This window comes from Corvus brachyrhynchos, unplaced genomic scaffold (assembly GCF_000691975.1).
Source record: "Corvus brachyrhynchos isolate BGI_N302 unplaced genomic scaffold, ASM69197v1 scaffold103, whole genome shotgun sequence".
Lineage (NCBI taxonomy): Eukaryota > Metazoa > Chordata > Aves > Passeriformes > Corvidae > Corvus > Corvus brachyrhynchos.
Genome location: NW_008237436.1, coordinates 6508997 through 6532206, shown reverse-complemented (window position 1 = coordinate 6532206; position 23210 = coordinate 6508997). Strand labels below are relative to the sequence as shown.

Below are 23210 nucleotides of genomic sequence, written 5' to 3'. Positions count from 1 at the left end.
ACAGCCACCAGTTTATAAGCTCATTCATAGTACCTCAGAAATAAGATGATGAAGGGGCAGGACAAAAGTTAAGGAAGTTCTGCTTTTCTACTGTATCAGCTGTACCTTTTTACTCTCAATAACATTTTTTATAAAAAAGTTTTTGTTACCCCGCATTTCGCATATTAGAGGAAAACTTACCTGGAAAACTCCAGCACATTAAGAATTTCAAAGGTTTTCTCTTTCCCCAGCTACAAAAGAAAACAAAAGAAATCGGGTACTATTGTAAGTACAATCTGCATTATATTCTTATACGTGCAAACAGGCAAGCTGATCAGGCGGCTGTCACACATCCCAGGGTGAATAAATATGGCAATGGCTCCCTCCACTGGTTAGAGGATGCAGAGCCCTATTTAAGGAACTTAATTCAACGTCCTGTATCACTGTGGCATCCTTCATTTACTACTGCTACATCATTACAAGGAGTTAGTATCTTATCCTTTTTGATTAGGCATGCTCTGAAAGCCAAGCTGCATGTTTAGCTCTCAACAGCCATCAACTAAGAGACATATTACAGGCTGTAGGCATTTTTCCAAGTTAAAATAAGCATGCCCTCCAGGCATTACAATAACCTTTGACTGACCTCACTTAGTACTTATATTCTGTGAATTCACAAGAACATTAATTATATTTTTCATTGCAAAAAAAAAAAGAAAGATTAACTGAGGAGAAATTCCTGTTATCTTTGGGGGCTGAGCAGGAACAACCTGAAGAAGGAGAAAGATTTTAAAACACCTGCCATTCCTGTTGCTTAATATACAAAAGGAGTAGTAGGAATTTGACCAGAGTCTTAGAATTCCAGTGATATTGGTAGCATGCAGTTAAAGAAAGTGCTGCAAAATGTAAAATCTATACACATGCAGTATACACATGTCCAGGGCATGTATCAACTTCCCCAAGATTAAAAAGCATCTCCAAACCATTTTACGTGTGCTGCCGCTGATGTAGGCAGTAAGGAGAGACAGGAATCTCTGAAAGTGACAGCTTTTATTGCTGGCTATAGATTAACAGTGCCCCAGCTTTGTATTATGAGTATACAACTAGGCCAGGTAGGCCTGGCTGTTCCTGCAGAGGAGAGAAGCATTAGGTGGCTCTAGATGACACTGTCTATCTACCTTCAACTAAGAAGAAGTTTGAGAAATTGTAAAAAGTTCATGACAAGTCCTAGAAGAAATGTTTCAAGTGCTTAGCTTGGCAGTGCACCAAGAAATTTGAGAGGGGACATACCTGACAGGAAGGACAAAAAGACGTTCATTATTCTTAATAAGCACCCTACTAGCTGCATCTGTGTAAATCCAGAGCCACTTTAGCTTAGATTACAACTTGAGTCTGAATGCGGCCTCATGAGTTTGAGGCTGCCTGCGTTAACTGCAATCCATTAACTACACACCCCCGCATACACAGCTTGTCAAGCAGATACATCTTCTACTGAAGATCTTACTCAGAAGAAATGGAACATTTAGAAGAACAGCAGCCATTAAACATAATAGTCATAAAACCTCCCAGACACATGAATTTCTTTCTAATGTGAGTGTTCCCATCTGTGCTTCCTAGACAAGGGAACTATTTTTCAGGCACAACTGCTGTCATTTCCCAAGTAAACTTGTAACTTCCCATGCCACACAGAGAGGCAGAGGACTTGGCATCTTCAAATAGATTAAGACAACTTTTCTCAGTGTGCATAAGCCCTTTGCATGTAGGATCCTGAAGGCCCTGGAAAAGGGCCCTCACAGAACCAGGGAGGACACCTTTATGCTCTGCATGACCTTGGCAGCCTGTGCCATGCACATCCACCACTTACCGCATCAATGATAACAGAATGGGGAGTCCGTCCTGTGAAGACATAACCAAGTTTTTTTGCTCCTTTTACTAATGCTCCTTCATCTGCCAAAACAAACAAACAAACAGCTTGAATTTAACCTGGTATGTAAAAGAGGCCTCCAAAACCCATACTTAAATACGGCAGATTGCCAAAACAGCATCCCCTTTCCCATATACTCCCATCCATAGGGATGCCAGAGTAGCTCTGCACACTCTTCCACAAAAAACATTCAACATTTTAGTCCTACAAAGGCCGTGCAATATCAACTACACAAACCTGGTACTCAATCTGTATAAAATACCCTGTAACTACTGAAGCATTGAACTCTTTTCTTGTGGAGGTGCCATACTTTTCCACAAGGGAAAAATACCTGCTCTGAAAGCAAGATCAAAGCTCTGTTACTCTAACTTCCCACAATATGCATTTAATCCATTTTCTGCTGTGAAGGCACTAAGTTCAGGTACTACAGAAATACAGCATTGTTTTCTGGAGACTGAACTGGGAAGTGTTATTAAGAGCTCAAATAACAGAGCTGCAATCAGAGCCAACACCTGTACCTCCCGTAGGTAATTACAGAGCCTCCTTAAGGAGCAAGTGTCATCAAGCACAACTGCCATACAGGTGGATTTAGTGCCTAATTCAAGCAACCCTCATGTCTCTGCAGCTCCCTTGGTCTCCTCACGGTTCATCACTCTGACCAGACATTCCTTACATGAGCTCTTCAACCTACTTTTCAGACACTCTATTAAGACATAAAACAGAAATTATGCTGCTTCATCACTCAATACACCACTACAGCAATTCTAGAAATATCTTCACTAACAGAGATAAACTCAATGGAGAGCAATGTTCCCCAATCTGGCCCCGCCTAGCTCTGTTAATACCTCTGGGCTAACTGAAAGGAGTAAAAACCGGTGAAGTGCAAACCTGAATACAGCCAAGATTCTGAAAGTTTTGGTTGTATTGTGCCAGGTATCAGCACTGGATAGCTTCCTATCTTGCTCTAAGCAGATAGTAGATCAAGAAAGACAGTTTTTAGTCATGCCAATAAAGTAACGGCTCATGCAGAAACAAATCATTACTTCCTACGCACTCAGTCTTTTACTTTCACCCTGCAGAAAGAGTAGAAGGTCTCTTGAGAGCAGAAGGAATCCTAAGCCCAGCCTATCTCTAAAGAAACATCATGGGCTACATGGTTTTGTAGGAAGCATTCAAAAGCAGTGTGTACTGATTACAGAAGATGCCAGACCTACTGCTAGCATCGTGGGGGACATTTTGCTTTCAAAATCAATGACCTTTGAAATTACCCAGAAATTTATGGACCTTCCTTCCATCTACCTCTACTCCTTCAACTCATTCCTTTCCCTCCCAAAAAAGAAAGCAAAAACCAACCTGGAGAGGAAGCCTGGTAGATTATTGTATTTCCTTGTCTCTCAGGAACAACAGTATGACACACGGCCAGCAGTGTGAGGAACTCCTGTATATGCACAGCTGTGGGCTAGACAGGACGCCAGGAGAGTGAGGTTTAGCATTACACACAGACTGAGGAACCTGTTCACTAAACTGAGACAATCTTATATGCCGCAGACAAAAAAAACCCCAAAACATATTCTGTTCTCTATTTATAGCAGTTGTTTTGACCTCAGAACATCAAGACAGCACAGTTCAGGGCCAGCATTGATGAACTAGAGAGCTAATGGTAACGACCTCGTTTAACTTGCAGAGAGCTGAGAAGCCAGAGTATTCCCCCACCCCACAAACATAAAAGTTATTACTTCTTTAGCACCCCAAGCTTCATATAGGCAAAGACATCTGCCACAAGATGATGACAATCTAGCAACAGGAAATACTACTAATGGCAACTTCCAATAGATTGATAGCAACCACACCAGAACTAAACTTGCTGCAAGTGCACCCTTAGTGATGAACATCCAGAGCTGAGAGCAGCTGAACAGCCAGTAGAAGGCAACATCATGTGTCATTCCAGAGGAATACAGAACCCAGCCAAGCATAAAATTAATCCATGGTCCCTACACATTCAGCATCCTGAGAACATGCAACATAAACCACTGTTTCAAAGTGCTTAAACAGACACCATGTCTGCAACTCAGCAAAGATGCTCTGGCACTTAAATCACAGGCCTCTGATCAGCCAACCCTGGCAACTGCAACCTTTAGTGATGTGAAATTAAGTCCCTCATCCCATTCTTCCCTCCTTTCCATCCCTGCCTCTGGCACAAGATTTATAGTCTCACAGCAGTCAGGAACAGCACTCAGATGCCCAGCTCACAACCTGGCCTACTAACTTCATCCACAATTCGCACAGATCTTTAAGATGCTTGGCTGAAACAGCTGAAGTGAACACATGGCTCTCCTTCACCAACTCTGCTATATCCATAACATCCACAGGTGGTAGCATCACTGTCTTGGATCACAGCAGCCATTTGCTCAGTGACTCAGACATGAACTTAGCAGTTCTACCTTTGCAGAAAGCCCTACTTGACTTTGCAAACTCTCAAAGAATTTCTGCATATAAAAATACCATCTAGTTTCCAAAGTTTTCATTAGCATAGCATATGCACTGGCAATATGAAGGTTTAATTAGTAGGAAGTAAATTATTATCAAAGCCACAAAACCATGTCAGCTGGCAAACATTGTGTCAATGTGTGTAAACAAAGTAAGCATATCAGAAAGTAGAGTAATAAAAAGACTGAAGATCCAAGACCTATATTCTTGTTTTACTTCATGTACTTTTTCATGAATATTTTCAATGTAACTGTTTCCAAATTGTGTTGTCACATATCACTAAAATAACAACAGCTGTAGCTTTTGACATGCTGGGGTACAGAAGCTGTGCTCAGGAAAATGAACATATATTTACACACTATTATCTGACTAAGTCCACAGCAAATTACAGTCAAGTGGTTACTGCTGTTCCATTATTTCCAGTGAAAATAATGAAAGTTTTATCTCCATGTCCAAAGGCACAGCCTGCCAGATTCTCATTTCAGCATCTGTTGCTGTAGACCTTTGATGTCCTTCTCACACTTTTATCACCTAGCCCCTTAACAAGCTTTCATAGTATGTGTTCTATCAGCTGGAAACAACCTGTCTCCAGTAATGACATGGATTTTAATCCTTCCTGTGTATGTATTTATGTTTTCAAGCCAGCAACATAATTTGCTGCTGTCTTGGTATTTTCACAGCTCACAATGTATTACAGGGCAATCTTCCAATTCTGTTGCAACCAGCTTATCACAACAGCTCCTCCACACAGCTGTCATTTGTTTCCTTTCTATAGTGCTCCAGCACTGACAATATTTGTTGCACAGGCATGAATCAGGGTAGAGCATTCAAATTCCTACTTTGGACCTGTGAACAGAAAATCTGTTAATGGCTTCTATTGCAACATATCCCTTCCAATATGCTGAGCTGAATCCCAGCATAGGACAGAAGTCCCACAGGTTAACTGATTCTGCTTTATTACTTATTTTCCTCTATCAACTCTCTGACATCTCAGTAGTGAAATTCTTACTGATGGTCTCTGTGAGACATTTCTTGCCTGTTCATATGTTAAGGTCAGCCCTATTTCTTCCCACCCCATTTTTTAGTTCTCTATCTATCTGTAGTCGGAACAAAGTTTCCATATTTTAGTCTCTTATTTATCAATCCACAGGTAGTTCTCATTTTAAGTGCCTTCCTCACTCATTTTTCTCCCTGTGTGCCAACAACTCTGGGTGAAAGCCATTGCTTCTTCCTCTGGGTTTTTTGCCCAAAGATCCATGAAAAAAATAGTGTACAAACATCTACACAAGCAATATACTCCACTGGCTGAATTACTTTGTTTGCTGCCCCTATCAGCTGAGAACCACATACACATTGCAACAGTCTCCTACTTCTGGAAGCAGATTGTTATCTACAAATCACTATCCTCAGTGAAAGCAAAGTTTAGCTATCTACTAGGTACACCACTATCCATTATCAAGCAGACCACTGGTCAAGAAGCTGTATCCCAAGTTTTCATCTCTTCACGGCTCCCTTATTTAGAGGAAAAAGCCACTGTGACAAGACTCAGTCTTCTGGGGAACAAACTGCACTGTGCAGAGATTCATATCTGCACATGTGACACACATGTCTTTATCTGGACTCCTCACTGAAGACAAACTATTTTTCTCAACTGTTAAAGAGTCTGATAAAATTACAAGGAAGTTGCATGGGAAGTTAAAGATATCTTTCATCTTTCATTTTACTTGTAGCAGTATCAGATCAGTGCTTCCATTCACAACATTTCCATGTGAGCAGGACTGACGGTTTTTTGACCAAATAGCCTAGAAATGGCAGTGGGATATTAAAGCACAGTCTAACAACCTGAGAGCTTACTACTTTGCATGTAAGTGGCACATTCTGCCAAGGGAAACTGAAAATGCTTATGTACTTCATAACCAAGGAGAATAACGACCCACCATCTTAAAAAGATATGAACTTCCTACCATTTAGTTCACTAAAGTATCTGGAGAGCAGTGCGAGGATCCAGCCATGTTGGGCACCTCCAGAACAGTGAAGCTGGCAGGACTGGAGGAGACCAAGATATTTCAGGCACAGACTGAAAGAAGACATTAACCAGCTTTTGAATATCAAGAGAGTGAAATGCAAGTTTATCTTGTCCAAAACCAATGAGATATGGCCTATAATTAAAGATACTGCCTTGTACTTTAACAAAAGTACCAAAGTCCCACGCACAGTAAGAACAAAAGCAGGTGAGAGAAAAATGTATCTCACCAAGCTCTAACAATTTAATTGTGAGCTATAAAATTATAGGTTTGGACAGTTTTGCAGCAATCTGAACTAGAGCCTCTCATAGGTTTTCATCACCTGAACATGGCTTTTTTCCCCTCCTGTATTTCAAATCCCAGTTTTTCATCCCAGTTAGCCGTGGCATTAGCTGCTTTCCTATGGAATTAAGAATCAGCTGATGATAGCTGTCATTTCAACAAAGCTTGATGGGATAATAGCCTCAGTTCCCACACACTACACAACAATAAGCAGACGTGTTGGTGAGGTCTAAACAAACACTTTCAGTGTGGTAAAGGCTCAACGTGAGCACAACAGTCGTCTGTTCTGCCTGGTCAGCTGCTAAAGTTCTCATCACACATACTCACTGAACCCATTCATGCATCTGCAGCTATATCTATATATATGTTTGCCACTTCTTGGCCAAGAGATAATTTGGTGGCCACAGAAGAAAGTTCATATGCAAATGGAAATTCACAGATGAAGTTCAGGGAGAATCCTGGGAGACAGAGGAGTCTAGGATGAGAACCAAGACTGTTAGTTTCTTCACTTCTTGACCTCCTTCCCTGCTCTCCTATCATCAGTGTAAAACATAACCCCACATCAAACAGGCTTGCATCGCCATGCTGAGTTCATTCACAGCACATGTGCAACCAGCAAGCACCAAGGTAAAGACCATCTAGCACATTAACCAAACATTCCTTCTAGTCTTAGAAAAAACCTGATCTTTTCTTATTAGACTAAGTTTATGCTATTTTCTCTGTAGAAACAAGACAGCATCGTACACCTGGTCAGCCGCACAGTTCATCCAACAGAAGCTGATACAAAGAAAAAGCACAGGCAGACAAACCTATGTACTTTCTTCCACATTAAAATACCAGAGCAGCCAAGAGAAACCTCTACATGTGCTCAAGACAAGTTATTTTTCCCTGGAACATTTCCTACAGGGCAGTAATTCAGTAACTGCTGCTCAAAAGTGGACTTGGCTATCAGTCAGCCCTTACACACCAGCGGCCCAGAAGAGCTATGAAATTTAGAGGTGATGCAGGATGCTAAAAATCTTCCTAGCAGATGGAAGACAGTCTCATGAGTACAAGTACATAATTTTTTATTTTCAACCTGGAAAGAAAATTACTTGGCACTGAGACAGTTCTAAACTAACACTTGTGACTGAAGTGAAAAAAAGATTAAAATCTTCAAGACCAGAGCAATGAGCACTTAACGAGAGTTTGGAAGAGATCACATTTACAGCTTCAGCTGCAAAAGGGCAAATGTTTAGAGGGAATTAATTGCCCAAGTACTGTACCATCTAACTCCATTAGGCAGCTTGTGCTAGAACATTTCTGTTTTTTCACCTCAGTTCACTAAATGAGTAGAAATTGACAGACATCTGCAAGTGGCATCTGCAGCTATCTATCAGCTGTAAAAATGAAGATAATATGGATTTTTAGATAGAAAGAAGCAGTTTATGCATCTGAACAGCTGACCTAATGCAAAAAAAAAAAAAAAAACTGGAAAGACCCTTCCCTCTACCGATATCCTGGAATTTAGCCCTCCTCTCACCCACAGACTGACAAATACACCTGAACATGCTAAGCAAACTGTTACGTGTAGTTCTCGCATTCCCATGTGTTGTGCTGAATCACCACTTGCCAGAGGGTGGCACCCATTCCTCCAGTACAGTCAGGCTCTGAAAACTATCTTTGGCTTACACAAGGTACTTCTCATTAGCCAGAAGTGATTGTCTTCTGTGACACTGATTGTCTGAGGGCCGAGTTCACACAGTATGCTCAGCCCAACAGTCAGCTGTGCAATGACATCAGTATTTGTCTAAGTGACCAGCAAAAGAATTCTGAGCTGTCTAGACTAAATGACACTTAAGGAAGCTACCAAAATCCCCTATTTGCCTGCTACAACAGCATGTATTTTGTCTATCCCCCAAAGCAGAAACTACCCAGAGAAGATCAAATAATTAGGTAGCCCAAAAATAAGGGGCCATCTCAAGGCTAGGTGAGAAATTCCATCTCAGACCTCATTTGAGATACATTCCTTCTGCTGAGTCTATTAAAATATACCAAAGCATTTTTCTGCATGCATACCTAAAGCAGCAGCCAGAAAAAGCTCAAACACATTCTACCTACAGCCCACACCTAAACCAGAATGAATACCTGGAGTCAGCAACTACCATAAGCCATAATTGTAGCCATAAATGAACAAACAGGACTCAAAGGAACAGGACAATACATGAATCTTGGCTGCAAGTCACGTCCAGTGGAAATCCTTCCAGTGTCCCTGATTACAAAAGCCACATAGGAAACCAGGGCACTGTTCTGAGAGGGTGACCTTGCTGGAGGTCAGAGCAGAGGAGCCATCTTTAGGCTCCATCACCCTGAGGAACACATAGTGCCACACCAAGTAATTATTCCCTTCTGGCATTCACACCATGCTGTGTTTCAAGTTCTTAAGTACTGCACAGCAGAACAGAAAGAAAAGCTTTCCTGCACACAAACAGTATATTGCAACTATATTTTAGATGCTCATACAAAACTTAACCAGCCCAGTTACAGAAGCTATACTGTCTAAGGAGAGCAATCAGCTGCTTGAGTTTGTGCTTGCCAATGCTCAGACCCCATACTGTGAGACAGCCTGCAAAGAACAAGGGTCATGCTTTTTGGCAAGTGAATTAGTTGTCTTGCGTCCAGTCAGACACTTCATAGCTGCATGATTCCCAAATAAACAAAGAACTGACACTGTAAAGACTAGGTCCCTTTAGGACTCAACAGCTAGGCTAAGATTATTAATCATTAAGGCTTATGCTAAGCTTGAATATGCAATTAATTCCCATCTTTTGCATCCTTTATATAACTAGAATTCCAAACACTTGCAATACTTAAAACAAGGCTCATTCCAGAATTACCTTGTAATGCTGAAGATTATGATTAAAAATGGTGTAGATGTTTGAACACTCCATGTAGTTTTTCTTTTAAAGAATTATAATTTCTATCATAACTTGTTACAAAGCATTATCTTCCATATACAACAGCATGAACCTGCCTTATAGGTAGCTGGTATCCATATCAATGCCATTGTTTCTTTAATTCAATTGTAAGACAAGTGGGCAGAAAGGCGTTGGAGGCAGCTATTTTGATTCCAATTTGCCCCCTCTGTGCTTGCATGACACAATCACAGAGCAGACTTAATCACACAAATAGATTTGTTCAGCATTCAATTCCAGACAAACCTAGAATAGGGCATTTAAGAGGCGTGATATTCAAAGAGCAGACTTACATGATCGTTTTCAATGTTTTGCAGCAGTCTTGGGTCATCAAATTCACACGACTCACTGGTGGAAGGAGGTAGCTGGCTGCAGAGCAAAACAAGCACATTCAAACAAGTGGCAACATTGCCAATCTTAGTACTTCATCTCTTTTCTTGGGAAGCAAATTTAAAAAGCAAAGTAAGACTCCAGTGTCCTTGAAAGCATTGAGAAAAGATCATATGAGTAATGCAGAAAGTGCTGAAAATGAGCACCAGCAAAAAACCCAAAATGGTTATGGCTGACGTGTTTCAGAAGATTCACGTGTCAATGCACCTCCTGGCACAGATGTAGCAACAGCAGTTTCTAAGCATATTTAAGATACATGGATTTCAGGGAGGCTTACTTATAAAATAGATCAAAGTTCAATATCCCTAAGTTCCCTCCCTAGTCACAGTGTTCTGCTTCAAGCTGACCCCTGGAGGATTTTAAGTCTGAGTACTCCACATAAGTACCCAGAAGAAACTTTCACAGAACTGACTAGGAAAGAAAGATGCAAGGAAAGAAAATATGGCAATGAAGGAAACAGCAATATCTTGGAAGAAAAGAGGGATCCATAGAAATTACATCTCAACAAAAAAGAAACGTGTAATTTTATCACCTTCCTAAAAGATGATCATAAAAATGAGCTGGACCAGTGGAGAAGCCTAGCTTAGCTCACCACCAAGTGCTTTTCTAACAGCATTCAGTGTTTACCTGTTTCTTGGGTAGGAACTCTCACTTCTTGCCTGTATTTGCCATTCAAATCCATGCCAGCCCTCCCTGGCTCTTCCCCTCCTTCCCAATAACCTCAATATGCTTCACTGACACCTGCGTAACACCTCTAGGTCTTCACTCATTTCTGTGGAATGGGACAGACCTGTCACCTCTACTGATTAAAGTTCTCAATAAAAAGGAGTGGGATTCTCTGGACATGATAGACCTACATATCAAGCTCTCTCTCAGCTTAATTACTAAAACATAGCATTTTAATAAAGAAGTCCCTTTTCTTCTCATTATCAGGCCTGAACTTAGTGATTGCAAAGAGCAACATTCAGGCTCTAGCTTCAGTCTCTAAGGTTCCTGTAAAGTAGGTTACTTTTAGCTTTTAACTTGACTGTCTGCAATTATAAATAAGCACTGCATTAGCATCCCAGCCACCCCAGCCACTGCCTATTCCTCACCCCGTTCACATACCAACTCTCTGTGCAGAAGAGTGGATCCATCACCACCCACCAGCTCTGCATTAGGCTTCCACTGGAAGACCATTTTACTCAAACAGATTCCTGCCTTGGGCTTCTTCCAGTCCCAAATTGGAAAGCGGTCTTTATATAGATTGTACCCACTCTGCTATACAGAACACAAACATCTTGGAATATATTTACCTGAAGTCTTCTGATGAACGTTCTCTTTCCAACTCAGGAAAGTGACTGAGGAGTAGAAAAAGGGAAAAAAGAACATTTATTCCACTTTAGTAACCAAAAAAAATAGGTGGAAAGCGAAGATCAATGAGTCATCACACAAAAACATATGCTGGAACCACAGGTTCAGCTGTTCATACATTTGAATCAAGTTTTCTGCCTTTTGAGATATCTAATTTAGCTACCATGAAATTCAAAGGTTAACTTGCACTGAGATCTGAAGACTACCCATTTAAAATGAAGCAAATACAAAGATTTAGATGACTCAAAGGGATCCTTTTGTCAGAACAGAATAAAACCAGTAAGCAGGTATCCCTCTTGTACAAGGAACATTAAACTCTATAATTACAACTACACTGTTCTAAAAAAATTCTGGTTCTTCTCAAGTCTCAGAAATATGACTGATAATTGCTACCCTTGGACTGCAACTTTTTCCCTCTTGAAAAGCCAGAGCTTATTTAGCACTTCTGGTTTTGTTTAAATCATGATCATGTCAGTTAGGAAGCAAGTTTCTTTGCTTCATGTGAAGTACTCCCCAGGTTTGACTTTCATAATTTGTGCTGCAGGACAGGAAAATGAAAGCTATTAATTAAGACCACAAAACATGCTAGAATATAAACTGAAGAACAGAACGTTCTAAACCTTTTCCAATATAAAATTTTGTACCAGTAGTAACCACACAGTTTTTTAAAAAGTCATACGTACCCATATGTCACTCCAGCAATACTGCATTTCTTAAAGTTCATGATATTGCATGTTAGAGTACCTGTTTTATCAGAAAACAGGTATTTTACCTGGAAAGGAAAAAAAAGTCTGATTTTCAACTTGCATAGTAACAAGCTCAAAGTAGAAAATAGGAAGATTCTCAGAGACATATTGCTCAAATGTCACAATATTGGCCAATGCAGGCTTATTACAGCTTGATTTGTCTACCAAATCTACTGAAAAATAATCAGGCAAATTATTTAATTGCATTAATTCTTTATCTCTAAATGTGGAAGGGCTCAAATAGTAGATATCAATTGCCAAGGCTCCAGTGTGGTCACCACAGATGTATTTGGTTGTGCTACTTGGACATTTATCAAATCTTTCAACTGTACCTATCTCAAAGAGCAAGACTGGAAATGAAAACAAAGACTCAGGATTGTTGAAGGATCATTGGGTTTTTACACACTGAAGATATTCAGTGTTTCAAAGATCACCAGAAATGTTTGGGGATTTTTCCCCTCACTATAAGCATGGAATATGCTAGAGTAAGTCCAACTGGTATTCTGCAGGCAAACAAAAGCTGCTTTTTCTGATGTCCAGTCATGAGCAGTCCTGAAGTACACAACACACTGCCACAGTCAGCACTGCCCAAACTAATAATCCCTTAATGGAAACAGTGACTTTAAGGTAGATGTAAGAGGCAACCCCAACAAAGCAACATGACCTCTTGGAGCATTAGCAGATTCACAATTCCCACCTTCAATGGGCCACAACAGACCAAAACTAATTGCAAGTTAATAACACCACAGCTGTACCTCTGCACCAGCTAAGACTTTCAACAAGTAACATGTAGGAAGGGATGGTAATAACATGAAAGAGTGAGACAACTTAAAGACCAAACAACTTTGATGTCCTGGGGTGACAGGTAACTAGAGTTAGAAGAAGCTTTTCCTCAATAATCGCCATTCAGTTCAAGACAGTGCACGACACTATTTCTAAGGTGATCCTTTAGCTGTGCACTACACTGCTACTGAATACAGCATTGGAAAGGGAGCCTTTGCAAGCCAGAAGTCAAAGTGGGTACCCAAACTTCTGAGGAATTTTAAGTCATTAATAATTTCACCATAAAACAAAAATATCAAGGGCACCTGTGAACATGTAATTCAATTAATGAATCAAAAAATTCAGTCTAGTTACACAGAATCACTTGTAAGCTATTCTTGAAGATAACATATGGGCCACCAACATACATTATGCCACAAATACTTTACTTCAGGCAAAAATAACACCATAATTTAGAGGTTGATAACGTCACATCAAAGCGATTTAAATACAAATCAAATTTTAGCATTCATAAGAAAAATGTCAATCGGTTTAAGCAGGAAGAATATTGACTACGCCCCTACTGAGCAGCAAATTATTGTGTCTTTTAGATACATAAATGTTGTCTCTAACACTAAATTCACACAAGTTATGAAGTTCACATAGTTCCGTTACAGACCTATAACCTTGATGGTCAAGGAAAAAAGCTAGCATTTCTCAATGGTGCTACAAAATTCCAATAGCAAAGTCGTATTTTCCAGTAAGCTTGTTATGGGAAGCCCTTCCAGTCTGAAGAAATGTTATTTACAGAATAAAGAAATCTACAACAACTAGAAGTTAATATACAGTTATCTTTAGCTGAAAGGAAAATAGGAATGCTTGAAGGAACACACTATCTAAATCAGGAATACAACTGCATTTTTTTGACTGGCATCTCCTGTGAAGTAGTCAGAAACATCAAGACCTAATAACACAGTCTAGGCTGTTGGCCTGCTCTTCAGCCAAGCTTAGCCCTGTACGTTCTGTCCTGGTACAGACAGCCAAAACCACAAAGCATCTCTCCAATACCTTTGAGAATAAAGTTGAGTGAACATATGAAATACTTTCAATTCCCAAACATAAAACTGCCTATATGACATTACATTTAATCCTGTGATGTCTCATTATTTCACTTGTAAGACTCAGACTAGAGAAAATAACAATGTCCCATTAACCCGAGTAACACAGAGCAACGGAATAAAGCAGATTTGTACATCTTGCTCTCACACCTTCTCTCAACACAACATATCACAATCACGACACTTAAGAAAACGTTGTTTTACCTGCCCAAGTTCCTCATTAAGGTTTGAGGTTCTGGCCATTGCAGGTGTATCTGTTTCAGGGTAATACATATCTATGTCCTGAAATGAGAGCAAAATTAAGACTTATGTTATGCAAATTAAGCACTAAAGTCCCTGTTTTTCTTTTAGTCAGCTCCAGCTTGGCTTAACTGTCTTAATGCTATGAGTGGGCATTCTGAATGCTTGAGACAAACATCATCCCAGGATGGATATGGATGCCTCCTTTACTACATGGACATGAGAAAAGCCAGATTCAACTACAGGTAGTTAATAAACTAAAGGTACAACAGTAAAAAAAGAAACTTAGTACAGTAGAAAGAAGCTCATGCACCAGCCATGATAATCATAGGTATTCAGTTACAACAATCAGTTGTTCTAGCCACATTGATGACTGGAGAGACAATTTTAGTGGCTCCACAAAATAAACTCTTTCTGTTACTGCATTTTATTGTGAGAGTAAAAGAAACAGCTGCCACACAAACCAAAGCAACTTCTCAGATATGCATCTCTAGTACATTATAAGCAGCTCAGGGAACAGACTTTTTAAACTTCACTTACATGTATTTTATAGGAACCTACTACATTACTCAAAGTCCAAGGATTAACGCATACCAACAAAAGGTATTCCTCTTGGTTTTGTCCAGCTTGAGAGCCATCACTACAGTATTTTTGGCCCACAACTTGAGACAGACATTTTGAAGTCAAAGCTTCCCTGAACAGAGGGATTACTGTTTGCTTGCGTGAGGCAGCGCCAACTTATCTCCTTACAAAAACATTACGGTCCATACCAGAGGTGACCTTAAGGCCACAGCCAAACCCTAAACCAAACTCCACACCTTCAAATAAGTCTAGTCTTTCCCTCTGCTGTGTCTGAGAGAAGCTGTAAGATACTGAAGAGTTTTCAAAAGATAATTACTGAACGTGAGTCAGCAGAGAGATCTCCTTCAACCAAGAGCTGAGACTTCCTTCTCATCCTAAAGGCCTAAAATACAAGTCATCATTTGCACAGGGGACCTTCCCATGACTAGATCTTTTAATTTCCTGTGAAACACAGAACTGATATAGAATAAACCCTCTGAGTTTCCCAGAAGTTGCATCAGAAAAGTAATTAGAAAATCTTGCAAAGATGTTAAGTGGGTTTTTATTTTAAATGTCAACATCCAGAACTGAGATACATTCATTCTTGCTACTTACCCAATTTATAAAAAGAGCCTGAGTAAACTTGACAACTTCCAATGTCACCAGAAGGCTGATTGGAATAAGGTTGTTGTACAAGATTATAAACGTCAGCAGATTGTATCCAAAGTTCACAGACAGCATTTCTGTGGACCAAAAGACACAGGACATCAGCAGACACAAGTCAGAGTGGTATAGGGGCAATCATTTTTATGCAGTTCGCCTGATCAGATTTAGCAATGCTAAAATAATCAGCTAGTGTGTTGATGCCTAGTGTAAGGGCAATTTTAATATTGATTTCAATAGAAGATAGATAAAACACCCACAGACCACATGCCTAAATACACAGCATTTTATACCAGGTAAAGAAGAGCAAGGTTGCTGAGGCTATATATTAAAGAACCGAACTCTTTCTGAACAATTTTTGCTAGACAGATGGTGAGAAGTACAATATTCCCCACTATAACCCAATTTAGACATTTATCTGACATGTCAACTGCCCAATTAAGAGCCACCAATGTCACTAGTAATATAACCATCTTTCAGGAAGTGCCTACTTGTCTCAGTGGAGTTAGGAAACAAAAAATAAACACCAAAATTAGTTCTAAAATCTGACATCACTGTCAGAATTGAGAATTTACCTATACTAAAGAAATCTATGAGAACAAGTTGACTTTTAAACAGTTGCCTAGTATATGAACTAAGGCACCCTGCTTAAGCAAAGAAGCTGTTATTAACAGTGACAGCATTGCACAACTTGCCCAAGTAAGTCTGACAGCACAGCAGGGACACAGGATGAAAGCTCCTGTTCATGGTGCTGCCCACAGCCTCTCTTTATAATCAAAGTCTCCATATTTGTATGCTCTTCATTTCCCTAGAAACTTAGAGAGGCACTTCAGTCAGCACACAGAACACCCAGCACAAGGTCAGAGTCCACAACTAAGGGTTTTCAGCATCACAAGGTAATTAGAAGTCAGGGAAGCAAACTAGGAGGAGACAGAATCCAGAGAAAATTGCTGAAGCCTAATGAATATCAGAGTTTAGACAAAGGCACCTCCAAGTGAGAGCACACCCTAATTCTGTATCTTTGATAAGTTTGCAGAATGAAGAAGCATGCTTGGTATTGGAACATTCTGCAATACAATTTTTTACAGAGATGAGACATATAACCAAAATTTAACATCTACCTGCCTAACCTGAAAAAGTGTCTTTCCTGTGTGTGGTAGTTACAGAAGCTATAGAAACTGTGCATTAAATTTACAAAAAGGCATCTATACAGACTATTATGTCATCCTAGTCTATTGCAAGTTGCACCTGTTTTATACTGCAAGTTCAAGAGTTCATCCCATTCATCTTTTCCAGTATTACTTCTGTCATTGTAAGGCACAAATTTAAACTTACTCATTTAAAAAACAAGGGAGAGAGCAGGCAAGAAATTCTGAACATTGCTGACACTGCTACTAGAAGACATTACAACTACCAAAACCTAGAATCAAATATGGGGCATTTCCATGCTCTTCCTATATGGTTTTTTTTTCATTACTACCACAACTACAATTCTTAAACTGCAGAGGATACACTTGCCATCTGTTTTGCATCATCAGCAGACAAGCCATTTGCAGTTTGTGATAATTGCTTTAAGATCTGCATCTCAAAATGCTTCTAACATCACATTTTACAGCTAATGTAACCTCCTCAAAAGTTTGCTGGGGAGTACTTCATTGTTGATGCCCGTCTTCGATAAAGAACTAATAAATTTGAGGACTAAGAATGTAATCAAATAAAACCCTTCAAATAACCATGCTAAGAGATCAGTTTTCTCACAACAAAATCACAGAAGCAAAAGACAGAAGCTTTACCCAATAAATAACAATTGTAACATTTAGCATTTTGGTTTTCTCTAAAAGAGCAGATCAGCATTTCTGACTGAAAAAAAGTTAGAGAAATCCTTTGCATCTCTATATCAACATAAAATTGAAGTCAGCATCAGACTGATACCATCCTGCAGTCAAATACAGTCAGACACACATAAGGCTGCAGTACCTGACCTCCTCTGAGAAAAAAAATCGTGTATGGTATCTCCACAGAGATGAAAGAAATGAACACCAGATATCCAAGAATAATTTTTCCCCCTCTTCTGTTTCTGTCCTGCTCCTTGGGTGCTAGCCCAGTGATATTTACCTAACCTTCAGAAGTCTCACTGGGAAGTTCACTTATGTCAGCCCATTCTCAAAAAAAAAAGAAAATATTAGGTCATCAAAAACCTAGCAAGATGTGGTGGTTTTTGTTTTCTATTTCTTATTTTATGCATTAATTCAGTGAAGCTAAGAGCCTGGCTGGCCCTACAGGCTGATACCTCCCTGGCTCAGTGCCTGCATACTCACTGTTGGAGCCAAGGTACCAGACGACTTCGCCGTGTGTTCTGTTCCATAATAAGGCACCTACAGAACTCACAAGGGCCATTACCAGGAGAATACAGAACAAAACCAGGATCTGCATGTTGGTCACTTTCTCCACATTTGATCTCTTCAGAGGTGCTTTGGTTGAATTCTAGACAGCATCAGGGGAAAAAAAAAAAAAGGAACCTGGCAATGGCTTATACAAGAGAAAACTGCTGAAGTAAACCCAGTCTTTACTTTCAGAGTCCATTAGAGCATCTGCTGTCCATCCCACCGATGGTCAGCAGCAGTGAACAATATATACATGTTGCTGGTCTCTCCAGGCACTCCCTGACAGGCCCTCCCTTAGTACTACAGTCCTAATCTAATTATCTCCATGATTATTACTATGTCCTCAGCTGTCAAGCCTCAGTTTTAAATGTCATCCAGCTACCAGATAAACTGCAATGAAAGTCAGTTCTCCTTACATATTGAACTGCTTTCACTTTCAGTAAGTGTTTGCACATGTGCACATGCAAACACAAGTACAATGGACCCTTGTATTCCTCAAGGCCTCCAGGGCTGAAACAACTATAATGAGCCAAACCATTCCATAAAATCAAGTCAATGACAACGAGAATACAGGAAAGATGACCAACTTCTATCAAAACATGCCCTTAATCCCCTTAAAACCTTTACCTGCATGAGTTTTGTATCATGTCCTGTATACACAACAATACCCAAGACCCACTGAGTGTTTCTCAGCTGTGCACCTCTCAGCAAGATCTGGTCTGGACCAACAGGAACTGGGCTGCAAAGCAAGAAGTTCATGTATCTTTCAGTTCTCGGTAACATTTTAAAGAAAGTAGTTCTACTCTCAGCCTTATTCCCCAGTAAATAATAAAAACAACCCCAAACAACAAGAGGAGAAGAATGTACTAGCAATATAATGATTGTCCACACAACTGAAGAAAGCACTGGAACCTCTGTAGTAAACTTGAGAACTTACATGGCAGCCATAAATAAGCTTATTCTGCACTTGACCTTGGCTAGTACATTCTCTCTCACATCAAGGACAGAGAAGCATCACACTTGCAAAGAGACCATCCATTTCAAGCAAACTATATGACATATACCATTAAACAAGCGTTTGAGAAAACCTGTGTTACCCACATGACTTTCAAGTGGGACTCAAGTGATCATCTGCTATTCTTGCACTGAGCTGCCCATGGAATATACATTTTGTGAAGGAAAACAGGCACGGCCAAATAAAACATGTATATTCCTACCAACCTTTCGCAAACTGCAAATTTAAGTACTAAAACTACATACTTTTCTTTCAAGAGTTGTAAAAATCAACGTCACCCTGACAAAGCCTCCAAGTTCTGGGATCACTTTTCTCTATACACCTGACCTTGGTGCAGCCTGTGGCTCTAGTTGAAAGGGAAAGGTTTCCATTTCTTCTGTGTATCTTATGTAACAAGAAGGCCCTAAAAACCCCAACCATTTCCCTGAGTCCTTCTCTTCAGATGTACATTCTAATAAAATATCACCATTAATTACAAAGAAATCAATACTCCCGTAACAAGCGGAAGGCTCCATATGAAGACAGAACTGTGTTATCTTATACTGGCAGATGTTCTGATTAATAATTATTAATTATTACTCTCCTCTTCCCCAGCAAAAACACGCATGTGCTTAGAGTTATAGACTAAAAGAACAGAGGAAACATTTTTCCTAATCCAATGAACTCATGGCTTTGTTGCCAATACCTTTGACCATCTAAGCGCAAGTTTCCAGTGAAGTCGTAGAGATGGCGGTTGGGTCCTTCACATTCTATTCTCCCAGATACTTTCATCAATTCTTCCCTGGACTGGAGACTAGCAGTTTGAGACAGACCCTGCACAGAACAATTCAAAGGAGATTCTTGTCAAAAACTGTTATTAGAAGGCAACCTAGGAAAATGGTACTTCCTTTTAACATCTACGAAAACAAATGTAATTAAATCTGTGGAGGTCAGGGTCCTGTTTTGCTTTGGTGGGGTTTTTTTTGTTGTTGTTACTTTTTTGGGGTTGGTTTTTGTTGTTATGTTTTGGTTTCGTGGGTTTTTTTTTGTTGTTTATTTGATATTTAATACCTCTTTCCTGCAAAGAAGATTCATTATGGACACATATGAACCTCCTGACAAGACTGAAACTCTCTACATAGATACCATGATCTTTCTTTCACCAAGAGGAAAGTAACCTCCACAAAACATGAAGTTGGACACATGCATGAGGAAGTGGAGAAAAGCAGTGTAAACAGGCCTGGCTTTTTTCTCAAAGTGTAGGTGCACTGATGTGTTATGGCTGCTAAATACAGTCATTCTTAAGTGTAGTCTCTCTTGGGCCACTGCAGCCAATATGCTCTGATCCTGCTCAAGGTTAATGATCAGCCTGTCATCCAACTGCATCCTAATGTACTGGTACTCCACATTTGAGTGCATGCACAGCACCCACTGCCTTTCTACAAACAGAGGAATCCATTTAATGTTTATTTTGCCAGAATTTGACTGCAGCACTGCAAGCAAGAGCAAGGCCGTATTTTTGTATTTTAAGCATGTCCTGAAGCAAATAAAATCTTACAGGAGCTCAGCATCTGACTTAGTAGCCTGATCTGGAACAGTAAATCACATTTCTACAAATGTAGTAAAGAAGGAGCAAATGTAGCTTTTTAAAAACAAATTATCTGTGTTTCGAAATCCTAATCTAAATTCTTTTTTTTAATGAAAGAAGCCGAAGATTCTTAACTATTTCTAAACACTATAATCAACAGTACTTCTTTAACAAAACTAGAAAGATCCAAATAAATTCTTCTACTTACCAGAAAGAGATAACAAATTAACTTAAATACATAAAAGATCCTTTTCAGCTGCTGCCTCTGCACAATGCTCATAAAATGGTACTCGTGACATGAAAAACTGCAATTTGCATCACAAGCATAGCTGGTTTTTGGTTTGTTTTTTTTTTTTATGTACAGCACTTAAATTCCACTAACTAGACCTTCAGCAAAACACATCCCAGGTCTCTTTGATTTGTCTCTGTGGGCTTAAAATACTTGCTCCAGGTTAGTTCCTTACACTTGCACATGATGCATTACTGCTTGTGTTTGTATCTGTTGAAAAGGCAAATTACAGCCACTTTAAGAAAGATGCTTTTTAAAAAAACAACAAAAGAAAAGCACTTGTATTGTTGCCATGCAAGCTAGATGGTGCTTCATAGCTAATATTAAACACCTAAAAGAAGAAAAAAGATGGAATCCAGTCTGTTTTACCTGTCGTATTTTAAGATTCGTCTCCCCATCGAGATTAGCTGTTTCAATATAGCACATGGCTTGTGGTTCACTGTAAGGAGTGTAAGATTTTCAATATTAAAACTCAGTACTTTTTTGTACACTACTTTTGCACTAATATAGTCCACAACAGACTTCTTCAAGGCACTGCAGAAGACAGAACACCATACTGGTACACAACCATGAAAGAGCCAGCTGAAAGTACATATTTAACAGAGACGTCTTTGGATGTGGTCATACAGCAAACTACAGAGAAAGACAAGTGTAAATCAGATTACTAAGAATTTAACAAGTCATGATAAACTTAGATGCCTGAAGTGGATTATTTTGAATTGCAATCCATTAAATTGCTTCCGACTGCAAGAGTTAGGGATGAAATACCAAGTATTGAACAGTATAAAATGGAGATACGTTTGGATGAAGACAGTAATGCTCTCTGCTATGGAATTCTGTCTCTGAACTGAACACACAAAATCATGTCTGCAAGGTCACCTTAAAGTTGAGGGGCTTGTGGGAAGTACATCCAAAGTCACTGCTAAACAGGTTTTCTTCCAGCATGAGAAAGAGGTTCATTAGGATTGAGGGCTGTGACCTGCATCTTACAGATATGTTTCTGCCCTTACCAACAGGGACAAAAATCTTCCTCCTAGAACTGAATTTTTTATTAGTTAAGGTCTTATCTACCTCCAACATAGAGGAGCTCTGCATAGGTAGCACCCGTGATAAGGAAGGGGACTTTTACCAGATCTTTTCCTGACATACCACTCAAGATTCAAAAGCTCTCTATGGCCAAACCTCTCTACCACCAAAACTATTTTTCTGCCAACTTTCTTCTCAGGCTGCTAAGGATTATCAGTTTCCTATCTGGATTCAAGCAAGTGCTTCTTCAGCATATCACTTCTCATACTCTTGATAAATGGCTAGTTTTTTTCCAAAGTAACCAATTGCTTTAACAACAAATGTACTCAATCGGCAGAACAGTTCAGTAATAAAGGCTCCTTAGGACAACAATAATTAAGAAATGGACAGGTATATTTATAACAGTAAGAAGCTAGGTTATTCTCTCCAATTAATTTTTCTTTAAAAAGAGAAAGAGGCTGAGTCTATTCTTTGTCTCCTCCTACACAGGCAATTTAAATCTGAACCCAAGAAAGACACAGATTAGAGACCAGCTTGATTCCAATTTTACCTCTGTCAAACACCTTATCTACTACAACTGAAGCGGTTAGCTCAGGAGTGAGACCTTTCACAATACAATTCCTCTAATTTCCACAGAAACTGAATGAACTGTGGAAATGAGAAATGTGGAAGTGTTTCCATGCAAAGTTGTATTTGAATTATTTTTTCCTTCATGTAAATTCATTCTTTATGTAAAATTCATTTGATGTCACCTTTTTACTACACAGCAAAAGAGAGTCAAGATAAAAAACAACTGTCGATTTTACCTCTGACAATCAGCTCACACACAGAAAATCAACATACACAAGCAAAGAACCCACCCCCTTCATAACATGCAGAGCTTTCTGGTGAACTGAGGACACTTAGTATTGACATTTAAAGGAATCATGGGAATAATACCAATTATAAAGCAGAACTGCCATAGAAATTGCTATTTATTTCAAGCAAAGCCTCTCCCAAATCAACATGCTTTGGGTTAAATTCTCTAATTTTTATGTGGCTATCAATGACAGCAGGTTAGTAGAACAATGTAGAACAAAAAGCTGGCACACACAGTTAAGAAATAAGTCAGAAGGGGTTTTTAGTATAATACATTAGAGAACTTCTTAAGCAAAATATTCTTTAATGCTGAAACAGAAAATTACTGATGTCCAAGTTCAGCCTAACTGCATATTAAGTTGACAACTGCTTATTTAAGGTTTGGGGCTTATTTTAAAAAAATACAATACTGTATACCATGGAATGAAAGTACCTCTATCCTTCATCACATGGCAATTCAAAAAGACTGAGCTTCTGCATACAGCTTAGAAAAAATTGAAACCTCCCAGGAATAGCACAGACAAGAAGGATGGAGCAGAAAATACAGCAGCTTGAAAAACAAGTTCCCTTACAAGTTGGATCATGTAAGAG

At 39.4% G+C, this 23210-nt stretch overlaps 1 protein-coding gene across 4 annotated transcripts in view; it reads right to left on the bottom strand.

Moving 5' to 3' along the window:
* The window catches only part of ATP8A2 (ATPase phospholipid transporting 8A2), a 295003-nt gene that overhangs the window by 239946 nt on the left and 31847 nt on the right, over nt 1–23210 (bottom strand). For all 4 annotated transcript variants that reach the window (XM_017731391.1, XM_017731389.1, XM_017731390.1 and 1 more), the window contains 12 exons: nt 21105–21174; nt 19565–19692; nt 18492–18603; nt 17799–17964; nt 15433–15560; nt 14221–14298; nt 12074–12162; nt 11333–11377; nt 9941–10016; nt 3254–3359; nt 1841–1923; nt 181–230 (listed from right to left, as the gene is read on the bottom strand). In XM_017731391.1, coding sequence (XP_017586880.1) covers nt 181–230; nt 1841–1923; nt 3254–3359; nt 9941–10016; nt 11333–11377; nt 12074–12162; nt 14221–14298; nt 15433–15560; nt 17799–17964; nt 18492–18603; nt 19565–19692; nt 21105–21174 — 1131 coding nt within the window. The remainder of the gene's footprint in view (nt 1–180; nt 231–1840; nt 1924–3253; nt 3360–9940; nt 10017–11332; nt 11378–12073; nt 12163–14220; nt 14299–15432; nt 15561–17798; nt 17965–18491; nt 18604–19564; nt 19693–21104; nt 21175–23210) is intronic.